This window comes from Antedon bifida, chromosome 2, assembly GCF_963402885.1.
Source record: "Antedon bifida chromosome 2, ecAntBifi1.1, whole genome shotgun sequence".
NCBI classification, from domain to species: Eukaryota; Metazoa; Echinodermata; class Crinoidea; order Comatulida; family Antedonidae; genus Antedon; species Antedon bifida.
In genome coordinates, this window is record NC_136227.1 from 4115449 (window position 1) to 4138454 (window position 23006).

Sequence of the window (23006 nt, forward strand, 5' to 3'; positions counted from 1 at the left end):
TAATTAATATTGCGCCCTCTGTTTTAGGTGGTGGCGGTGAAGCGCATGCGTGTTATCATTCTTTCTCAACAAACTGAAATCAATTTACACAGCGTGCACACAGTTTCGTGTCGAAAATAGACTTAAAAGTAAGGTTTATTGAATATATGTCAACTTTTATGTACAACTACATCCATTTTTAACGCTTATGGTATAATCTTATATAAACAATTAACAGAAATTATAAATATAAATCGAGAAATAAACGAGTTTTCTCGAGGCCCTCTTTTTGTAGGTATAGACTCGCGGAGATCGTGGCATGTGGACATGGTCCATCGCGTTCGCCATGACTGACACGATGGTGAAGATGCATGTGATTTATGGAGCTTTATTGGCAAGAATAAATACATTTTTTCGCTTAATTCACTATATTTAATAATATAAATTTAAATATGCTATCATTTAATTATCTTTTATTAGGCCTACTGGTTAGAAATAAAAAATAATTTTTTCTTTTCAGAAAAGTATAAAAATATAGGTATATTATTATTAATATAATCAAAATCAAATGTCTATTTTAAGTTTACTTTTTCAGCATGACATGATGAATTAATTAACACCATCTTTCGACTGAAAACATTGATGCATTATTAATTATTCTGAACATGCTGAAACAGTGAAAGCTTTAAATTATATATAAATGTTGGCAGAAACAAGAAAAGTTGATGTATACAGTATATCTTGATTCAACTTTATTACAAGTCTATTTAAATGCAATTAAATAAATTTCTGACCTTTCATAGTTGTAAATTAAATTATAAAAAATTTGTTCCAAAGAAGTACAGAACAATGATTCTAACAAAACGCTTTTAGTATAAAATTAATTCTTTTAAATGTAAAGAGAATATGTTTGCAGTATGCCATGTAATTCCCTTAAAAATAAAATAGGCAAGGTTGAAAATATCTCTGTTTTTCAATCTTTTTGAAATGTTTAATATCAATTCTCATGAATATCATTCTTAAAATATTATTTTTAAATACTTTACATTACATCCTGGCAGAAGTAATAGCGGTTTTGGTGGTGCGGGTGTGGTTTGTATACAATACCCTGTATTGTACTGTCAAGGTATTTTCAGCCATACCTACTTCCTCTAAGAAATTAAATGGTGTAACTTCAAACAAATAAAACCTTCATTCTTAGTTAGTATAATACCATTATGAAATATGAGCGTTCCTCTTCTAAACTACAGATATCCTAATTCTGGATGGATGTTTTTCCATTTAACTATTAAAATTGTATACCTTAAGCTCACTATCAAAAAAAATGTGTGATGTGCCCAAATATGGTATTGATATGACATCATCGTGTCTATATATGGGCACATGACATTTTGTTGTCGCACCAAGTTTGACAGAGCTTAATATTTGATCATTCTGTTTATAATTTAGTGCGTTACGTGGCCGCTTATTTGTTAGCTACTCTTGGTGGTAACAACAACCCCAATGCTAAAGACATCAAGAAGATCCTTGCCAGTGTTGGCATTGATGCTGAAGAAGATAAGCTGGACCGTGTAATTGAAGAGCTCCAAGGAAAAAATATCAATGAAGTCATTGCTGAAGGTAATGGAATAAGCAAAATGTACTGTAAATCAAAAATGAGATCCAAAAACCTTTCAATTAAAGATGTATTCTGATTTAAGTCACTGTCTGATTGAGAACATCCTCCAATTGAGAGTGCCCTTCAATTGAGAACACCATCCGATTGAGAACACCATTCAATTGAGAACACCATAATCTTTTAAATAAAATACCAAACTGGTTTAGTCATAGATTTTGGCTGCATTAAAAAAATCTGTATGTAATGATGATTTATTTAACACCATCTTTCGACTGAAGTACGTTGATTTGATAATTATAATTTTTCTGAGCATACAGAGATGAAATACGAGCACTGAGGGAAGACATTGTTTGAAGTAATTGTGAGGGGTTTAGTTTCCCCGTCTCTGTTGAACTGTTCTTTCCCTGCAATTTTCTTTTAGGCCCCTGTATGTATTATTAATACTATTGAGAGCTTTTAATATTCCTATTCTATTTATTATTTCTAACCTAATAAATGTTTTACATTCAGGTCAGAGCAAGTTAGCTTCGGTGCCATCCGGTGGAGGTGCTGCCTCAGGTGGTGGTGGTGCTGCTGCTGGAGCTGGTGGCGGAGAAGCTGGTAAGTTTTGTAAAATCATAGACTTTATCAAGGAACTTTCGATTAGGAACACACAAATGAAAACCAGTTTGAATCATCTAGTTTTTGACTGCATTAAAAAAATCTGTATGTAATGATGATTTATTTAACACCATCTTTCGACTGAAATACGTTGATTTGATAATTATAATTTTTCTGAGCATACAGAGATGAAATACGAGCACTGAGGGAAGGCATAGTTTTTTTTAATGTATTTTGAACTGTTTTTGTGTATGTAGTTCTTCTGGGGCCCCAGACATTTCATGTTATGGTGACTCTGTTGCTTTTGGGTCCCAGGACATGATGTCGAATAAATAATTAAAATAGTATAAAACTGACTCCAAATAATGAGAGGCAAGCCATGATAAAACGTTTTGATTTTATCATCAAAACCAGTTTGCAAATTAAGCAGTTTGATTTGTTATAAATGATCATGTTTAAGGTCAAAGGTTTGTGCGTGATTGAATCGCCAATCAATGATGAGTGTAGGTTAGGGTCGCTGATGAGTAAAGGCTGATGACTAGTACACTCTGAGAATATAGAATATAACAAAGTCAACCCTTAAATTAGAGGTTGGATGTAGTGTTTAAAGCTCTGTCTACACTATCAAACTAGTTTAAAAAGTGTGATGTGCCCAAATATAGACTCAAATATAGTAGTGATATGCTCAATAATATGGTAGTGATATGACATCATCATATCCATATATGGGCACATCACATTTTGTTGTCACATACATTTTGATAGTGTAGACAGTGCTTAAAATATATATTTCCCCCTGTTTCATGGGAAAGTGTCCCCTAAATAGAGGATAGCCTAATTGAGGTTGCTATTGAAATTAAACGATCTATTTAACATTTTTCAGCTGCAGAAGAAAAGAAGGAAGAGAAGAAAGAGGAGTCTGAAGAATCTGACGATGATATGGGCTTCGGACTGTTTGATTAAAACGGAGCAACAACAAATATAAAACAAAAATGATAAATTATTAACAGTTAGTCACTCAAGAATTTAACTCAATGTAACATTGTTGTTTGATTTGTGTTGAAATAAATCATTTTAAAAGTATTTTATCAAGTTGTTTGTTTTTCATTCATTTCATTACATTTTACTACAGTAGAACTTCAAGAATTCTAACTCTAATGTAATCTTTAAACAGTTTTCTGAGAACCAATCTCTTTCACATAGCATACGAAAAGACGTAATTTCTACCTAGTTAGAGCCTTGTGGTCGTAGTGCTTTGGAGAAAATTTAATTTTGGTTAGGCTCTATACAAAAGACAATTATTATTAAGGGGACACCTTCGGGACTCAACAAAGGGGTTGGATGCAGTGGTAAAAACATATTTTCCATTTGTTAGTTTCATAGGAATGTGTGCCTAAATGTCCCAAACAAGGGGTTCTATATTGAAATATTTTTTTATTTGTTAAATTGTTGATGAATTACTGCCCTATATATGAAATATATCAGCTTTTATATTTCTTTATTGATGTTAGATTTTGGTATATATAATACTGTGATATTGTAAGTAAAAGTTCTTTAAAGATGTATTGTCCCTCAAAATCATGAAAAAAATTATGTGACATTAAAATGGCATATTCAGCCAAAAAAATTGTTGAGGGGGACAATATATCTTTACTAAAGATATATTGTTGTTTAATATGTCATTTTTAATGTCACATAATTTTTAATTTCAAACGATGTATTCCATTTGTGAAAAAAGGACCGGATCGACCCGTTCGTTTGTACAGTACAGTAGTATTATTTACAGCGATTTCCGTTTTTCATGCATCGTAACTTTTTACGAGCGATGTTAAGAAAAAAAACACGGGTCTATATCGATTTTTGGATCGTCGCAATGAACTTAAAATACATCCTTTATCCCCTTCTAATAATAAATCTTTCATTACACCCTTTGTTCGATCTGTTTTTCTTGCCTACTGTAGTTTTCTATAGTATTTCGTATTCCTTTTAGTGTCTCAACTGTTATATTCAACGTTCATTATCTAATGGTGATTTCAAGTGGTCAATTATCGATTAAATGCGATCTACCAATCAGGGGAATGGTGTGAACACCTCTGGAACAAAAGAAGTAATACTGAGCTAATTTACATACCAAAAAGGATACTCTCTGAAGCACATTTACCCACGGCCGTTTGTATCTAATGTATTGTACTTTAATTATTAAGGTACCGAGCTAAGTCAGTTTAGTTGGCTCACACATTCATCTTGTTTTTTGTGGAGGATCTTGGAGTTTTAACTCCAAAGGATTGAGAAAGCTGGAGTTGTAACTCCATATGGATTGAAAAACTAGGAGTTTTAACTCCATAGGATTGAGAAACTTGGAGGTTTAACTCCATAGGATTGAGAAACTTAGAGGTTTAACTCCATAGGATTGAGAAACGTTGAGGTTTAACTCCATAGGATTGAGAAACTTTAAGGTTTAACTTCATAGGATTGAAAAACTTGGAGTTGTAACTCCATAGGATTGAGAAACTGTTTCAAAAATTCTTTTTACTCGTAAGGTTACGTTAACACTTCAAAGAAATGTTACCATGAAGGATTAGCATGCAACGATTGTATCCAGCAGCCGTTTGAAGACTTCTGAGCACGATGAATGCAAGTCTGGTCTAATATGTAAACATTAGAATCTACCAGAATGTTATAACACATTTCACTGGATAAATGAAACTTCTTCAGATACGAAACAAACATCGGAAAAATGGCATGACGAATCTAATTTGTTTTTGTTTATTTTTATATTGATCACTTTTGCAAAATAAGGAAACATGCAAGCAGATGACTTTGGAAGTTTTATAATTCCTTCCATTTGTTAGATGGAACACATATTAAGGAAACTTGGAAATGAAGACATATTTTCTGGCTGGAACTTGTGTGACGAATACTGCAAATATTGCCAAAAACAAAGAACGTGTTGTGACGGATTGATCACGTGTAGTACATTGCGTAAACAACGCGTACGCGCAGGTGAGCGTCATCAGAAATTACCGAAAAGGAACATGTGGATTCGGCGATATTCCGAGACCCCGAGCTCTGTTACTTCGGGTTTTACCTCAAACTCGAGTCCATTTCCGTTTGTTCATCATTCAGACGTCAGTACTTACATCAAAGAGTACAGAAAAAATAAGATTGGGGATTCGATTTGTTTACGCACGCCTACACCGGATGTCACTATCAGAGTTCCACCAGTGCAACAGAAGGAGCCTGTAAGGTAAATAATATCTGTCATATCATATATAGTAGGCCTAGTCGTGGCCACCATGCACGGCTATTGTCCTTGTCATAATACCCATCATCATCTTCAATTGTATATCATTAACATCATCAATATTATTTAATATTTGTCTTCATAGTTATTGTTTTAATGATTTTCATTCAGGGGTTGGTAAAACTATACAAATATTACAAGACAGTATAATGAAAACACTTTTTTACCAACACTTTCCTCCATATTGACCATTATCGCCAGGAGGAGGGTGGAGTTTCTTCTATGAAAAGGACCATTTATAAGCTTACTTATAGTTAACATTTTCATGGTTTTATTAATAACCTAATTTTTATCCATTCTTTTTTTCAGTTATTCAGTTCCTGCGTCAGTTTGTCAGAAACTGGAAGAAAACGAATTAATGGACTTGTCAAAGCTAAAACTAGCCACCGTTCGAGCTTTGGAGTGTCGTACCATTGAACGAACAAGCAAACGTTCGGGGAAGAAAACTCAGGACAGACACCATCAGACTAGAAAACAGAATCATATGAATTTCAGAGATATTTTCCAACGTAATGGCATGACTAACCAGAAGTTTCGCTGGCTGAGTGCTAAGCCATGCTCATTTACCAGCTTAACATCTCTTCCGCAACATAAACCAAAAGCAACATTAGTCGATGGAAATCAACGCTTATCAGCACCTATATAAAAAAACACGTAACAGACGTTGAACATATTGCGTCCAAACGCCGAGTAGGTACGGGTAGTGTTTTTACGCTTAATAAACGTTACGAGATAATGACAACTTTATTATTGCGTGCACGTGATAGAAGAGAAAAAGAACGTTACTGGCGATAAAGTCAGCTAACATTCAATTACACTGTCAACAAAATACGGAGAGTGTACACGAATTTAAGGCGAGGGGTTGAGTAAACGTTAGTTCAATATCATCAAACATAAAGTCCAAAAAGTTCAAATTTGCTTGTTGATTGATATAGCCGGTCACATTTACAATATGATGAGTCACCGACTATACGACTGATTAAATTAGTATTGAGATTTGAGGGACTCAGGCGAGACCGGTTGGAGGTTTGGAACTTTTTTGGAAAATCGAATGGAACGTAATCCTTCGAATCTTTTACACCATACAATGTTCCAATCGCTACTCACAGCAAGTCACGGTTTTGGAACATAACATATGCATGCCAATGTTTTTCACCCTTAGTAAATAAACAAAAATGTTTACTTATATCTATAGCAAACGTTTCGCAAAACGTATAGACCTCTGGTATTAAAAAGAAAAGATATTGAAAGAAAGCCACAAAGTACTTGGAAGAAGAATTACAAATTTATTGAATCATTTTGGCAAAACATGAATAACAATCTTATTTTAACTTCACTTTGGTTTCATAATACTGCATGTTAGTACATACAGTATTTCGTAAAAATATTAAATGAACTTTGACATTTGCATTGTTTCAAAAGGAAGGGTGTGATTCATTTCAATGAAATAGTCCTGTATTATTGGAAGAACAATACTCAAAAGGAAAACTATTAAAACCAACACATGACTAGGCTATTTTAAACATTTCCTCAATCCGAAGTTTTTCTTTATACATAATTTTGATTATTAGGCCTACTATATAGCATCTCATTTAAATTAGTGTTAGATTTCCGTTTAACGGTATAAACCACATAGAATAATTACTAATGAGTGCTCCAACCAATCAAGATCCGTCGAAGAGACATAAAGATTACGCGCGCGTACAAACGTACAAACTTGTACTATTATCAGTGTTTGAACGCGCGCGTCCATATTTGTGTTTCTTCCCGCTTTAGCGTTCCACGCATTCCATAGCTGTTAAGAGTTTGCGTTAAAATTTCCTCAATTCTCCATTAAACAAATAATTTGGTCAAGCAATGAATAGTCACGTGATGATCTACTTCTTCCTGTAAACTCGTACACCGACGATATTATCGACTGTACATGTCTAATAAAATAAACAAAAAATATCAAAATTATCAACTAATATAAATATTATCAACACAATTATGACACGTATTAATCTTGTATGAGAGACATCTGAATAAGATAAACGAGAATAATCAAGTCATCTCGATAAATAGGACCCTGGTAATGTGATTAAAACAAGTTATACCGACACTTGAACTATATGAAACATGGGTTAAATTTAGACTAATCAAACGTAAATATTAGTTGACAGTTAACTGTTGTTCAGTTACGGTTTATCTTGATTAATTGTGAAGGCCCGTATTGTCACATGATCGGACCGATGTAGTATGGGTCAGTGGGCGTTGTCGTTAAACATGCAATGTACAACATATACCTAAAGATAAAGTCCCAATCCAATATCCTAAACAAAAATTACGAGAAAACGTTTTATTATACGTGAGGGATATCGTTTTTTATTTGTGATGTCATTAAAAAAGACTAGTTACATATAACAAGGAAACACCTTTGTCTGGAGGGATGTATTTTTTAAATCATGAATTATATTTATGAGAATTTCTGTCTCTACATTGCACTTATCATCGTATAAACATAAGGGTATTTAACAGTCACGTGACGATCATGAGATGATTGAATTCACAGTAAAGCATGGTTGCCACCTAGGAGGACGCAACGCAAGGACGTAAGCGCAAGTGATTTGACCAATCACAAGCGATGTATGATTCGAACTGTCGCTTGTCATTGGTCAATTCGCCGCTGCGTTGCGTTTACTATGTCCTTGCGTACGTCTTAGTGGGAACCAATTGCTAAAGGCGTTTAACAGTGTTCATAATGCCAACTTACAATAACCAAATCCCCTTCATCGTTCATTTCTCTTTCAATCGTTGTCGTCTTTCCCTTTCCATCTACGGATACTTGAACTTCTTTTAATTTCTCACCATCCCATACGACTGTTGACTTTAATAAAAAAAATTAAAAATGGCTGAATGTGCTTTTCAGCTGTGCAGGATGTGGACATTTTTCTTTCACTTTATATCGTGATGTTGGCTATTCTTAAACGGTGGTCTCCTGGTTGTACTTTAGAGTGTAACTGGTCCAGGTCTCGATCACAATTTAATTAATCTTCAGAACATGACACGACACAATTTTTACCCCGATTCTCGTACGATATTATATCCATTATCGTAGATAAAATAAACAGCTCTTGTATGTTCTTGTCTGCAGAGATTAGTACAACCTTTCCCTCATATGTTTGTGTAGCATAGCTATGAATGGATATAGATTTTTTTCTTTATGTTATTATTAATAGGCAAATTGCCAAGGATAACCATAAGCGAATTCATTCACTATTCTTCTTAAAGGTGGCAATCCTGTTCACAAGACAAACATGCTCTACATAAACAAAGTCTTATTGCAAGTATAATTAATAAAATAATATTAATTTCAGTTAATGTTTAATCAGTTGGGTAATTTCAAATATTAATACGGATCCGGGACATTAAACGTGGTCGATAATATTAAGAGTAGAAGAAAGCGGCTTGCTTGATTAGGTTTGGATAGACACTTGAGCTCTACCAAGTGGACTTGCATTTCCCATATAAACGAACAATTGACAATATACGGCAAACCCAAATTTAAGCTTGGTTCTCACTAGCGACGCAACGTAAGAAAATACCCTTACAATTATTGTGTTTGCCCCCGCCTGCGTCGGTTCCCACTTGTGATTACGCAATACATCACTTTGCGTCAATACGTCGCTGCGTTGCGTTCTAGTGGGAACCACGCTTTAAGCTTGGTTCCCACTAGAACGTAACGCAAGGACGTAAACGCAACGCAAGGGTTTTAACCAATGACAAGCGAAGTTATAGACAGTTAGCAATCACAAGCGAATAAGCCATCGCTTGTGATTGGTCAATTAACTTGCGTTGCGTTACGTCCTTGCGTTGCGTCGCTAGTGGGAACCACGCTTTCGGGGACACATCTCTCTCAGTGGGCACTAGCTTTGCGGGTCCCCGGTGTCTCCTCAATAGTGGATAGGGTTTCTACTATACCTTAATTTTTCGTCCATCCATAGTTGATGATTCGGTTTCTTTGCCAATAGTAAATTCTATTGTAGTATTTTTGAGTGTCGTCTGAGAGAAGAACTTAAGTGAGTCCCCATTTGCAGTTACAGTTAATGTAGGTTTTGCAGTGTTACCAAGATTACGTAATATCATACCAACCCCTGAAACAAAATGTTAACAATTAAGAAGTCATTGATCAATCATCTAGGCTAAAGATGTAAAGTCAAGGGAGATCTCCCTGGTAGCTACAATTTGAACGAACGAGTAAATTAATATACGAGGGAATGCATGAGTGCGTGAGTAAACGGATGAATGATCAAGGAGGTGAAAATTCTATTTTTCACCTTATGGCCAATTTACACAGACGAGCGGTAAATTGTAGAATCTATGTTATTCATTATGACCATTTACACACAACGCGGAGGAGCGGACGTGCGGTTTCCGCTCAGGATAGATTTTACGTCGGGACAAGCTACGGTTTTCCGCTTATTGTATATAATACCGCTCGTCTGTGTAAATTGGCCTTCTTTACGCGCACAACGGAAGAAATAGAAAACATTTTATAGACACAAATGCTGAACTAACTATACCCTGGATTTTTAAAACAATTTTTAGGCGCGGCGCCTGTCTCGAATCTTTCGGAAGTTTAATCTTCATGCTGAACAAGATTAGGTTCATGGCTAAATGGATTGACATTTGTTTTAAATTAAACTTCAATAACATTTAATCGCCGCTGGCGTTACAATCTATTAGTAAATGTCACGTTTTAAAAACATGATTCAAAGAAGCGTAGGCCTAATATAAAATACCGCATTTTACATATTGTTAAGAGGTCATTTCTCTCTAGGGGTCCGCTTAAATAAAACATCAACTTCTTTTGTTTTAAAATGATATAGCTATAGAACAAATTCACAATAATTATAATCATAGATGTCATTAAATGGAATTAACGAATTTATATTACCGAACAAAAGTTCGTAAATAATAGGCTGTGGCTAATTTTTGTTTAAATTAAAGAGTGACCATTGATAACATCATGACAATACTAGCCTACGCCTTTCAGGAGAACTACTACTAGCTCACAGGTTCCAAACACCCAGTGAAGTTAGCTCATGTTTATAGGCCTACACACATCAGAATAAAATTCATCTTACCAAGTGCCTTCATGTATTCATCAAAATTCTCACTCTTATGGAGTCCATAAACACCGACAAATTTATCTGCAGATGGCATGCTTGAGTTTTTGGTTGATCTTGTGATGAGGAGAGTATGGAAGACTAGATGTGGGATCACTCCGACGAACGTCTGACCTGAATCGAGTGGCGATTGAAACAGAATGTATGTGTGCACGCTCGCTCCGATTTTAATACAATAATGTTATCTGATATCTGATAAGTTGACAGAATGATATTTTGATATTACTGCCCTCTATAAAAGAGTACGCTATTAAAATATTTTTATTTTAAGTAAAGGTTTCATACGGTACCTATGTCAAATTTTAAGTAAAAACTCGATCGATCTCATCGATCTCTAGGAAATATCAGTATAATCAATATTTATTAGTGTATATTTCAAGCATAAGTAATTCAAATTTGCATTTTCGATTTTTTGTAATGGGTGTATTGATCGCGGCAAACCTTCATTCGGTAGATACGATGAAACTACAATTTATAATGTTGCATTTGAATACATACTGTCATGGTATCAAGTGTGACGTCATGTGTGTATGTAAAGTGTTCATGATGACCGCTGTGACGGTATACCTAATATTGTATGCACAATACAAATTAGTGCGTGAGTTACGCCATGGATTAAAGAATAGAAGGATATGCATCGACGTGAGATCAAGGGTTCCTTGACTCTCGCCGACAGACCGCGGACCGCCCACAATGTTACAGTTTAATTAACCGCATGGTAACAACGAAACGGTCGCGTGCCTAATATATTGTTTACTGCACATGTGCAACGACATTTAACCTTGTTGGCTACGCTTCTTTCGCGCGTTCTTTGGTTTCCGGTTCTTCATAGAAACTTTACTGCTACCACAAATCGTTTGCAGACACAACTGGTGATTGCTCATTTTCTATCTAGAAAATAGAAAATATTGTTGCAACTATGTATTCATACATATTTGAACAGTATAATCAGTGGCGTAACGACTATGTGCGCTCACTGGCTAAACCCAGGGGCCCTGAAGCTTGGGGCCCATGAGCAGTGCCCAGAGGAACAGGCATAAAATATGTCGAAAATGCTAAAAACGTCCCAGGCCTCGATCTTTGAAACTTGGAGGGCCACTTAGGTTTCATAAACAAGTGGCTTCAGGCCTCTGCCTCACGCCACTGAGTATAATTGTTATTGAAAACAGTTATTAAATTACATTGTATGTTATTGTTAAGACCCTAGTGTAGGCCTACTTCATCAATATACCAGATAAAAACAATACTATATTGTTATTGGCTTAGAATTGTAGATGCTATAATTGTAATTAGTATAAGTTTCTGCCGCGATTGATCTTCGCTAATGTTTTTATGACATTAAAGTAGCATTTTATGACCTGTTAGTAGCCCTACATCTGAGACAATGTTTTCTCAGCCTACATGTAAAATTACAAAATCAGCAAGAATACTAGGCCTAGGCCTTCTAGGCTTACTAGTAAACCATATGATTTGCCGACATTGATACTGCTAATCTTAAGTGTAGTAGATACAACATTTAATCATGATCTATATACTCACCGTTGTCTTACTTCTTGTGTGAATAATAATAGGTACTTCGTTTGTTCGTGATTAAGTTTGCCCTGCGTGTACTTTTCAAAACGACCGCTAGGTAACGTATCGCAACTATACATAGCCAGCCAATCCCGGATCAGGGATCGCTGTTTTCATTCAATTAGGCCCGGTGATTGGATGTGATGTGGATGACATAACCACTAGCCAATCACTAGGCACTACAATTTAAATATAATCACATCGATAATTAAGGAGATTTATGAAGAAACCACTGCTTAGCCATATATTAAAAACACGATTGTTGTATGTGTGAACACCGGCCACGCTAATAACATACATGGTCAAATGCATAATTTAATATTCTATAGATTAACGCAATTTTTAATGACAGAAGATGGCAGGCAAATAATGATAATTCAAATATAAAAATTGCATATTTTATTAATATTACCAACAACTTAAAATTACCAGTCGTAAGAAAGTGAACTTTTCGTAGTCCGATTGTGATGAAACTAAAACAGAATTGTTTAGCAATATATTTTTGTTGTCAATTAATCATCGACGCAGACATGTCAATAGAACATTCAGACTGCGCATACGATTTCTACATGGTTACGTTTTGGTCTTAAAAAATGTAAAAGTTGATTCGCAGCGTTTTACAGAGGGCCGCGGTTACAGACACGGAGTTCAATGAGCGTGTTTGTTTGATTGGCAGCAGTGCTTTAGTATAGGCAAGCGCGTTGTAAAATCGTTTGATGTCACCGTCGATGCATATCCTTCTATTCTTTAATCCATGGTTACGCAGACTTATTTTAAAATAGACTACCGTATTACCCGACAAGAAAAAAAATCATTTGAGGTTTGCAGATGACATTGTTGTCCTGGGAGAGCAAATCAGTGAAGTGGAGGATATGCTTAAAGACCTTGCAAATGCCAGCAAATGCTGTGGATTGAAAATGAATATGAAGAAAACAAAAGTTATGGCAAATTCCATGGTACCTCATGGTTCTGTGACTGTTAATGGCAATAAAATTGATGAAGTAAATGAATATATCTATCTGGGGCAGAGATTTAGCCTGAGAGAAAAGAATCAAGAACAGGAGATAAAGAGGAGAATCAGATTGGGCTGGTGCCAATATGGTAAACTGAGCAACATCATGAGAGGGGAAATACCGTTAAGCCTAAAAAGAAAGGTCTTTAATCAATGCGTGTTACCAACCATGACATATGGAGCTGCGACCTGGGTACTGTCAAATAAAATGGAAAAGAAAATAGCAGCAGCACAGCACAACATGGAAAGAAATATGCTCGGAATCACATATAAAGACAGAAAAACAAATGAATGGGTGAGAAAACAAACACAAGTTCAAGACATTATAAGAACTATCAAATTAAGTAAGTGGAAGTGGGCTGGACATATCAGTAGGAGAAGAGACAATAGATGGACTTCGCTAATGACATCATGGAGACCGATGGATGGGAGTAGAAATAGAGGAAGACAAAGAGTGAGATGGCGAGATGAAATAGACAAGTATTGGGGTACAGTGCAGTGGCAGGAAGCAGCTAGAGATCGTGCACTGTGGCAGAAACATGCTGAGGCTTTCGTCCAGCAGTGGACTGACAACGGCTGATGATGATGATGATTACCCGACATAAAACATTGAACTCGACTCCTCAAATTAAAATAGGCCTAGGAGACCTACATCTTTATGTTCAGGTAATTATTTTCCGAAAATATTATCTAATAATAATAATCAACAATGGAGTTTTTAAATTGTCTTTTACGATAACAATCATACATATAGCATCTAGGCTATTATAGTATAGGCCTATTCATCACAGCCAAAAAGGACATAACACATAATCACAGATATTCCGGAATAAAGTGCAAACTTAAGAAGAATTAATTATTTAGACTGATGATTGTTAATGCCGATTTCATTATAGTCAGATCTAAAAGTGGTCACTCTAAATTATTAATCATCGTTACTTTTATTTAGAAAAAGTGGACGCTTGAAAACCATAAGTTTCTTTGAGCACTTTTCACTGTGAAAATCAACCGGCTACATCTCAACATCCGGGCATCAAGCAACAAAACATGGACGGTCTGGCGTCCTACGACAGCGATTCCAGTGAAATAAGTGCGGATTTACGTGCTCAAGAGGTATAATTTCGTGCCTAAAATATGTGTACACAATATATTGTAGATATGTTTTAAAATAATAGTCAAACTATGCCTTAACAGACTTTATTTAACCATTTTAGGAGAGAAAATCTTCGTACTAGTTAGGCCCAGATATATAATGCCTAATTAATGGTGATGTAAAAAAAGGAGAAGCAGCACGGCGCTGGCGTTGTGTCCTAGGCAGGCTAGGCTTGAGTAGTAAGTTAGGAGGCAGAGGGTGTTGGATATAAGGGATACAGTAAGCTAGCTAGGCTTGGTAGTTGTATTAGTGGGTAGGTAGCTGTCAATCAATGTCAATGACTGAAATGAATACTACTACTAGGCTTACTACAATTAAAGTGATATTTTATATTAAAAAATTCTGCAATTTTTATGTTTTTTTAATCATTCTTTTAGAACCTTTATAAGAGAAGCTTTGACTATGGAATTCAACAACATCCAGCAGAACACATGAAATCTGGCCTAGGCCTTGATAAAAAGGACGTTTACCCCTCACCCCCTAGGCTTGTTTCTAGAGAAGAATATACTAGTTTTACAAAACCAAATGATGGAAATTATGATTCACCACCGTTACTAAGTCGTTCTGACTCCCCTTCGCCAAAGGATGTTGCGGAACAGGAAACGAATGGAACAGAGGTTGATATGCCAGGAACGAGCAAACTTGACACTGTCGCAGAAGCATTTTCAGCTACGCCTGTGTTGACAAATATTGAACAAACTAATACTGATTTTAACAATTTGTATAACCCAACAGATCCGACACCTGAAAATAGTTTCCCAATTGATAAGGAATGTCGTATCCCTTTCTTAAATGAAGAAGAAACGCCTGAAATAAAAGAGAACCTAAATGAACCGCTTGCAATTGTGACGTCTGAAGCTACGGAGTATAGATCACCATCAAAAGAATACCAATCAAGGTCTCGTAGTTGCTCCAGATCAATAGAACGAAAAAGTCCAAAGAAACGGTCACCATCTAGGAGTAAACGGTCCAGGTCACGTGAAGGTAGATCACGATCAAGAATTTCTAGATCAAAGTCACGTGAGAAGGTTCATAGATCACGAAGCAATCGGTCTAGATCAAAAGGACGTAGGTCACGGTCAAGATCAAAAGGACGTAGGTCACGGTCAAGAGGAAGAAGGTCCAGATCTAAAGGAACCTCCAGACGTCGCTCCAGATCAGGGTCACGTTCAAAGTCATCAAGGCGTCGTTCTCGGTCAAGATCGAAGGGTTCTCGTAGACGGAGGTCAAGATCAAGGAAAAGAAAAAGGCGTTCTAGATCACATGGTTAATATTTTTGAAGTTTTATTTTGTAATCATTTTTTGGCACTCAGAAAAAAAGAAAAGAAAACATTGCAAATATCTGAAAATTTAAATTTTACTCAACTCCTCATAAGGCACAGTCTTAAGCTCTGTCTACACCATCAAACGAGTTTGACAAAAAAAAGTGTGATTGCCCAAATATGGTAGTGATATGACATAATTATGTCCATATATGGCCACATCACATTTTTTTTTGTCACATAAAGTTTGATAGTGTAGACAGCGACAGAGCTACATATTACAATATTATGAGCTTAACAATGTCATGAATTAAGTAGAGGCCATGCAATTCAATCTAGTCTACATCAAAGACTTAGAATTAAATGTTTGAATTGGTTGAACATGCTTTTCCACCCTCAACATTCTTTTAAGAAAACTTTCAAAGAGAGAATAATTACAGTTATTTTAATTTTTTTTTTCTGAAGAGAGAAGACGTAAATATAGAAGTGGCAGCAATGAGGTAAGTGACCAGAGGTTTGTTGTTTTACATCATTTTTATATGTATCAATGTTCCATGGCCATTCCACATCTAAATTTAGTAGTTTAACATATTTATTGATTAGGTTAAAGGTGTTAGTAATGATATAGCAGGCCAGTTTTGCAATAGTTTGCATGGGCACTTTTTATTATTTTTTTATTATTTAGTTATTTTTTATAAATTTGGTGTAGTAGTCTGATCAAAGCATAAGTGTAAAGTGATCTTTATGCGATATTGCTTTGTAGCCTCAAAGCAGTCTACCCTGTCTAAGAATATACAGCCAGTATGAACAGTTTATCAAAGAAAATAGTGCTATAGAATGCATTTAAATTTATAAGCAAATGTTAACATATTTACTGTAAAAATGATACAGCATTCGTCAAGAAGAAAATCAAGTCGACCAATGGTCGATGAATTCGGTAGAGACCTGAGCAGTCGAAAAAGGAGCGTTTCTCCTGCTAAGGTAAGATTAGAAGAATGCTTTACACATTTCAATAAAAAATGTGCGAGCAGAACAAATATATAAATACTGTATTTCCTCCATGACATAATATATATTATTATATAACACCTAAATACGATTGTGTGTCACATGGCGTGCAATAGTATGCACTAGTACCTTTTTCTCTATTTTCCGCGTACGAAACATGTTATGTATAATACTATCCGCTTTCCCAGCGGTTTGATTATCTCAAAGAGTAAAGGCCAATTTACACAGACGAGCAGTATCGGTAAGCGGAAAACCACAAAGCTTGTCCAACAGAGAATCTGTATATATCCTGAGTGGTAACCGCCTGGTTACTCAGTTGTATGTGTAAATTGTCATAAGGAATAAAATAGATTCTATATTTTTATTACGGTTACCAGTCGTCTGTGTAAAGTAGCCTTTAATGGGAATAGTATTGCAATTTGAATGTCAATTGTATTCTTGGTCAGTCTATTGGGTTGGGTTTATACACATTATTGCTTAGAAAAGAAATATCTAAAATATCTAATTTAATAGATGTAGTCTAATATGTAGTTAATAAAGCTTATGTGTTGGTAAAATGTTAAATTTAACTTTTTACCTCAAAATTATATATCCATTCCTTTCAATTACTTTCAGTTTATAGAAATTGTTATCAAAACTACTAAAACTAAATTCCTCTAAAAAAAATGCTCTTTAAATTGGAAGATATATGTGGGTGTTAAGGTTCCACTCTGCAGGTGGTGGGGGCAGGGCCTAAAAGTAGTGAAATAAAGTGCTGAACATAATTTGATGTCCTATCTTTTGCATTACAATTTAGAGGGGGGCCCTGGCTGACTGGCCCTTCCCCCTCCCCTTGAATCCGCCCCTGCTCTGTTCAGCCATGAAATATACAATAAAGTATATTTGTACTAAAGGGATATTTCTATTATATGTGTTATCATATTCAAATGTTCTAACACGTTTTGTTGGATATTTTTCTGAAAGCGCACCGTTTCTCCCAACACAGGCCAGAAATTCATCAATAGACAGCAAGGTTGAGAAGAAGCAATCTCCATTGCTGGATAGTCCCAAGAAACCAATGTCATCAGATGAAAACAGCGATTCATCGAGGAGCCCTTCACGTGAACGAGCAAAAGTGAAGGGTAGACGAGAAAGAGATTCAATATCACCAAAACGAAAAGGGAGAAGGCGATCACCATCCCAATCACCACCTCGTCGTAAGTCTCGGTCGAGTTCACCCAAGAAACGTCAGCGATTGCGATCGTCACGGTCGAGAACACCCAAGAAACATTCTCGGTCTAGATCGCCTCGTCGGAAGTCACGTTCTAGATCTCCAGGAAAGAGACGATTTCGACGATCTCATTCAAGGTCGCCAAAGCGAAAAAGACGCGATGACAGACGTAGGCGTTCACGCTCCCCTAGACCACACCGTGACAGACGGTCACGCTCACGGTAAGTCACAGTGTATTACCATGATGTAGAATTGAACAATTAAAAATCTGTATAAGTAGTCCGAGTCTAGTACTATAATCTGCATAATAAATCTTAATAAAAAGTATGGAAGGCAATCATCGGCAAAAATATGTTTAGAAACATAAATGTATTCGTGAAAATATACAACGTACCCGCAGAAGCGTACAACATATTTGCAGGACAGGACAAAAAAGGCATGCACAAAAACGTATAGCATAGTTGCGAAAAATTGATGCGCAGGAAACAGTCATACTGTAGAATCGTTCATTTTGTAATGGATATAGAAAAATAAAGCTCATGCATGTATGTTTATAATAATTATATTTTTGGCAGTGATTGCCTTCTATAAAAAAGCTTATTAGAAATGTAACTACTGTACTGTATTTACATGGAAAATCTTGTGTTTTTAGCTCAAAATCACCATTTAGTGGTCGTGGTGGTGGTGGACGTCGAGGTGGTTATGACTCAGCTATTCATGCTCAAGAAGCCTTAGCAAGACGTTTAGAGAAAGCTAAAAAGATGCAAGATCAGAAAAGGAAGGAATTAGAAGAGTCTGCTGCAAATGAACCAAAGAAAAGTAAGATCTTAAGTTCTGTTTACACTATCAAACTTGTAAACAGAAAAAAATGTGATGTGCCCATATATGGACATGATGATGTCATATCACTACCATATTTTTGCATGTCATAAAAATACACAACAAAACAAATACTCAATGCAAGTGAGTTGACCAATCACATTGATTGATCCATTGCGTCATGATTGGTCAAATTACTTACGGTAGGCTTATGTCTTTGCACTGCGTCCAAGTGAAAACCAAGCTACCTAAACCAGGTTCCTGAATACTGGTAATTCTTTCTAAACCAGAAATTTATTGAATTCTACAAACCTGATTCAGAAATTAACTGTAGTCTTTAAGTCAATCAAATTCATAAACACAAGCATTTGTTATTTTTTAGGTGCAGATGACATTGCCAAAGCACTTTCAGCTCATGCAATGACCGGTGCCAATGCCCAGGTAGCATTCCAGGCAGCCTATGCTGAATTACAAGCCAAGGTAAGAAGAATAGTATGATCCCCCTCATGAGCACAATTAATTAAAGACGTTTTGTAAAAATAATGCATATATGTTACTTTAAAAACATTAAACCAGGTTATTTCTTGTCTTAAATGTACTTTTTATGGTTAATTATGATAAAAAGAAAGAAACAATGCACTACCTAAGTAGCTTGCGTCGAAAGTCCTCTTGTGGACAGTCTTAGGCCAAGGAGCTGTAACATAGGAACATCATACGCCTTTTCACTATCGATCTAAAGTGGGTCCTTTACATTAAAATTTAAAAATATCAATCCGTACGCGATGCATTCTGGTATTTATAGCGGGCCACTTAAATTATTAGAATCGGCTTATTTTTCACATTTCTAATCATTCAAAAACGAAAAAAAGGTCTAGGTCTAGTGGCTTTAACATGACTAGTTCCTAGGTCATTGCAAGCTCCCTATATACTATATGACGTTTTGCATATGTTAGACAAAAATAAATCTAATTTATTATACCTTTTACATAGGCTTTAGCAACAACTGGTATAGCTGTACCCAGCTATTACAATCCAATGGCAGTGAACCCATTGCAGTATGCAGCAAAGGCAAAGAAACGACAGCTACTCTGGTCATCCAAGAAGGTCCCAGTTCCTGAGGTAATTAAATATCTATATCATTTTGTTTACACTTAATTAAGTCATCTCTAATATATATACCGGGTATAATTCAACTTCGGGTCTAATCCCACCCCCTACTTTATGTCTGATTTCACAAACAGGCATATCCCCAGGTATAGTCCCAGTATTGACTTTTGTTCTGGATGTAGCTATCCTCTCTCTAGCCAGTTCAAAGTTTTTACAAGAAATACTTACCAATCATTTTTTTTTCCTGAACCAGGCTTTCCCCGGGTATACTCCCACCTCACAAAGTCCAATTTCGTGTTCAATTGGGTGGGATTATACCAGAGGATATACGGTATAAATTTATGTTTAGGGAAAAATTCAGTAAATCGTGTCTAACTTCTAGAATCTTTACTTTCGCTTACATACCCTCTAGGTTATATTAATTGAAATTAATAAAATGGTTAGTGAGTCGACTTAAACAAAATAGAAAACACTCGTCATGTGTCTCCCTGTGTTAGGGTAGTAAGGATTAGTTCAATACAGAATGAAAGAATGTTTGAATGAAACTTTCAAACAATTCTGCCCTTGTTTGTTGTAGTTTGTTTGTTGTTTTTCAGGCTCTATATACACTATCAAACTTTATGTGACAAAAAAATGTGATGTGCCCATATATGGACATGATGATGTCATATCAGTACCATATTTGACATATCACTACCATATTTGGGCACATCACACTTTTTTCGTCAAACTAGTGATAGTGTAGACAGAGCTTTAGATATATAGCTAAACTGTAGCTAACAAATAGAATTATTGTGTTATAGGAAACTGAGGAGACATCAACAACAACATCTAGTAACAAATGGGAGAAGACCTCATTCGGGGATGCAGCTACAAAAGAGAAGTTTAGACGGTTGATGGGAATTAAAGCAGATTCTGCCGATCCGCAAGATGCAGGTAAGTTGTTTTGACATCTAGACGTACACTCTCCCTATCCATAAATCAATTATGCTTGTTGACAATGCTTTGCAGGCGCGGATTTAGGCGGGGGCTAAAAAGGCTTTAGTCCCTGCTAATTTAACAGCCATATCTTTTTAAAATAAAATAATGACTATTTTTCTGCAACCCGATGGATGGTTTTTTTTATCATTTATGAAATATTTAGTACCACCTAATCTATAATGCTGGATCTGCCCCTGCTTTGATATCTTGAATAATAATAATGTAAAGTAAGTTTCAGATGAAGGAACAAGTATTTCCACTAAATGTAACCCTTTTAAAAGATAATTTATGAATATTTTGTGTGAAGGTTTACATGGCGAAATCAAATGTTGATATTAGGTTTGCGGTACACCATGTATATGTCTCATTTCTGAGGACGTTCAAAGTATATTGATTGAAACGTCGAGAACCTCAACAGTTCTTTTCAGAACTAAATATATACGTGATGTACCGCAAACCTTATATCAACATAATTTATGAACACGTAAAAACAAAAATGTTTTGTAATATTGCAGAAGTACTGGAACAAGAAAGTGAAAGAGAGAAACTGTTTAGTCAACTCGATCAAGAATACCAGGTTGCACGTATTAAGACCCATACTCAACGCAGCTTTGGACTTGGTTTCGGTTCTGGCGTACCACCCCCTCAACCACCAGGACCAAGTACTGAATAAACGACTCTAATAGCATTTATTATGGAGTACCACGTCTAAGACAAAATGCTTGCCTCTGGTAGCATATATCAAGACCCATGCTATTTCCAAAGCAATACTGGCAGTGAATGTTTTAAATTTACATAAATATGGGAATGGGTTTAATGAAATTTATCTCAAGAATTTTATTAGTAGTTGTAATTAATAACCTTGTTGGTATGTCAACTCTGCCAGAACGATGACGCCAAGAAAACTGGAAATTCCTAACACCAGGTTTCCTACGTTTTAAATTGCATTCTAAAATTCACGTTTCCATTTTTGCGATGCGCGTGTCCAGTCGTTTACAGATAGGAAAGCTGCATATCAATGTATCAAGCAACTACCATATGGAAACATCCTTGTATATTTTTTGTGTCGATTTTCATTTTTAAATTCTTTTATTCAGTTTTATATCATACATTTATTTGTCATTCCTTTCTAAAAATTAATTTTTGCAAAATGTAATTGTTTTTTTAGGGTTTGTATAGTAACGTACTGAAATAACTTTGCATTAATATAATTTTGGACATAACTTTTGTTAATTTATTTTTCAATTAACATCATCATGCATGTTAAGAATTATTTTGTAAAATCTTAGCTTAAGTGCAAATAGATTTACAACACTCGCATTCTTAATTTGAGTGAAGTTACAAATTCAGCTTCAATCCCAATTCAATTCAACTTTATTTAACCACAGAGGCCCAGTGCAACACATAGTTGTTCTTCCCTGGGGCCTTGCACAAAGAAAAATCCCAAATCTTAGCACTTACCAATAGATTTACGCATTCTTAATTTGAGTGAAGATATAAATTCAGTTTTTAATCCCAAAATCTTGAGTGCCAATACATTATTCAACTCTCACATTCTTGATTTGAGTGGAGAGCAACTAGCAATACACAAAATCTGAGCTTGAGTACAAATAGATTATTCAACAAAATGTAAACTTGAGTGGAGAGCAACTTAAATTTTCAATACCCAAAATCTTAGCTTGAGAACAAATAGACTTTCACTTTAAATTATACCATTCACTTTAACTTATACCATTCAAAGTGATATTAAATATCATTGATTTCTATAATATGTACATGTTCTTAGATTTTCTTTGAGGTTTTACACAACCGTTATAGATATGTAATCAATTACAGTTAGATAAGTTGTAGCTGAGTTTTGTGTATTTGGTTTTTATCCAGCATTTAATTGGTATGATTTTGTAAAATGTGTCGTTTGTAGTGATTAGTTATTGTAATTTAATAAATGACTGCAGCGATTTACAACAGAATTCAACTCTAGTTTTGTATCTTTCATTTAGTATACCAATATATCTCAAACTATGTCTAAAACAATAATAATATTGTACTATGTTATACTGTATTAACATGGTAAAGTATCATTACAGTCACGTTCCGCATTAAATACATTAGAACATCTATTAAGGTTACACCTCATGAAAAAATGAGCGAGGGGAAATAATATATTTAACACTACTCAGGCAACCACGTATTCATGGGACAGCTCTATTATG

The 23006-nt window shown here is 35.4% G+C and overlaps 3 protein-coding genes and 1 non-coding gene across 5 annotated transcripts in view; 3 read left to right on the forward strand and 1 right to left on the reverse strand.

The window, feature by feature from the left end:
* The window catches only part of LOC144835862 (myelin P2 protein-like), a 33015-nt gene extending 22173 nt beyond the window's left edge, over positions 1-10842 (reverse strand). Inside the window, exons 1-4 of one of the 2 annotated variants that reach the window (XM_078690983.1) lie at positions 10628-10842; positions 9462-9634; positions 8254-8367; positions 7334-7429 (exon numbers count right to left, since the gene is read on the reverse strand). In XM_078690983.1, the coding sequence (XP_078547109.1) occupies positions 7379-7429; positions 8254-8367; positions 9462-9634; positions 10628-10706 (417 nt within the window). In that variant the 5' untranslated portion in view covers positions 10707-10842 and the 3' untranslated portion in view covers positions 7334-7378. Of the gene's footprint in view, positions 1-6767; positions 7430-8253; positions 8368-9461; positions 9635-10627 lie in introns of those variants that run through there. The other variant, XM_078690982.1, reaches the window with a different exon arrangement.
* Positions 14-3285, forward strand: LOC144834636 (uncharacterized). Its single transcript, XM_078689519.1, has 4 exons — positions 14-128; positions 1429-1599; positions 2108-2197; positions 3081-3285. Coding segments are annotated over exons 1-4 (342 nt in total). The 5' UTR covers positions 14-127; the 3' UTR covers positions 3161-3285.
* On the forward strand, positions 576-646 carry LOC144836529 (small nucleolar RNA Me28S-Am982). Its single transcript, XR_013611356.1, has one exon. It is a non-coding gene; the product is annotated as a small nucleolar RNA Me28S-Am982 (small nucleolar RNA).
* Positions 10843-14259: 3417 nt separating the features above from the next.
* On the forward strand, positions 14260-22763 carry LOC144835868 (uncharacterized). The gene is made up of 10 exons (XM_078690988.1): positions 14260-14366; positions 14784-15672; positions 16134-16168; positions 16560-16649; positions 17662-18107; positions 18539-18705; positions 19088-19185; positions 19696-19824; positions 20616-20748; positions 21309-22763. Exons 1-10 carry the CDS (start codon positions 14301-14303, stop codon positions 21464-21466), a joined length of 2211 nt encoding a protein of 736 aa, XP_078547114.1. The 5' UTR covers positions 14260-14300; the 3' UTR covers positions 21467-22763.
* Positions 22764-23006: the final 243 nt, after the last annotated feature.

What these genes read in the sequence shown, in the direction of transcription:
- LOC144835868 (XM_078690988.1), top strand. Translation starts at nt 14,301, where the DNA reads ATGGACGGTCTGGCGTCCTACGACAGCGATTCCAGTGAAATAAGTGCG. An exon ending in GACAGACGGTCACGCTCACG is followed by an intron (nt 18,108 to 18,538) that starts GTAAGTCACAGT and finishes TTGTGTTTTTAG; the next exon opens with CTCAAAATCACCATTTAGTG. An exon ending in AGAAGGTCCCAGTTCCTGAG is followed by an intron (nt 19,825 to 20,615) that starts GTAATTAAATAT and finishes ATTGTGTTATAG; the next exon opens with GAAACTGAGGAGACATCAAC.
- LOC144834636 (XM_078689519.1), top strand. An exon ending in CAATGAAGTCATTGCTGAAG is followed by an intron (nt 1,600 to 2,107) that starts GTAATGGAATAA and finishes TTTTACATTCAG; the next exon opens with GTCAGAGCAAGTTAGCTTCG. An exon ending in AGCTGGTGGCGGAGAAGCTG is followed by an intron (nt 2,198 to 3,080) that starts GTAAGTTTTGTA and finishes AACATTTTTCAG; the next exon opens with CTGCAGAAGAAAAGAAGGAA.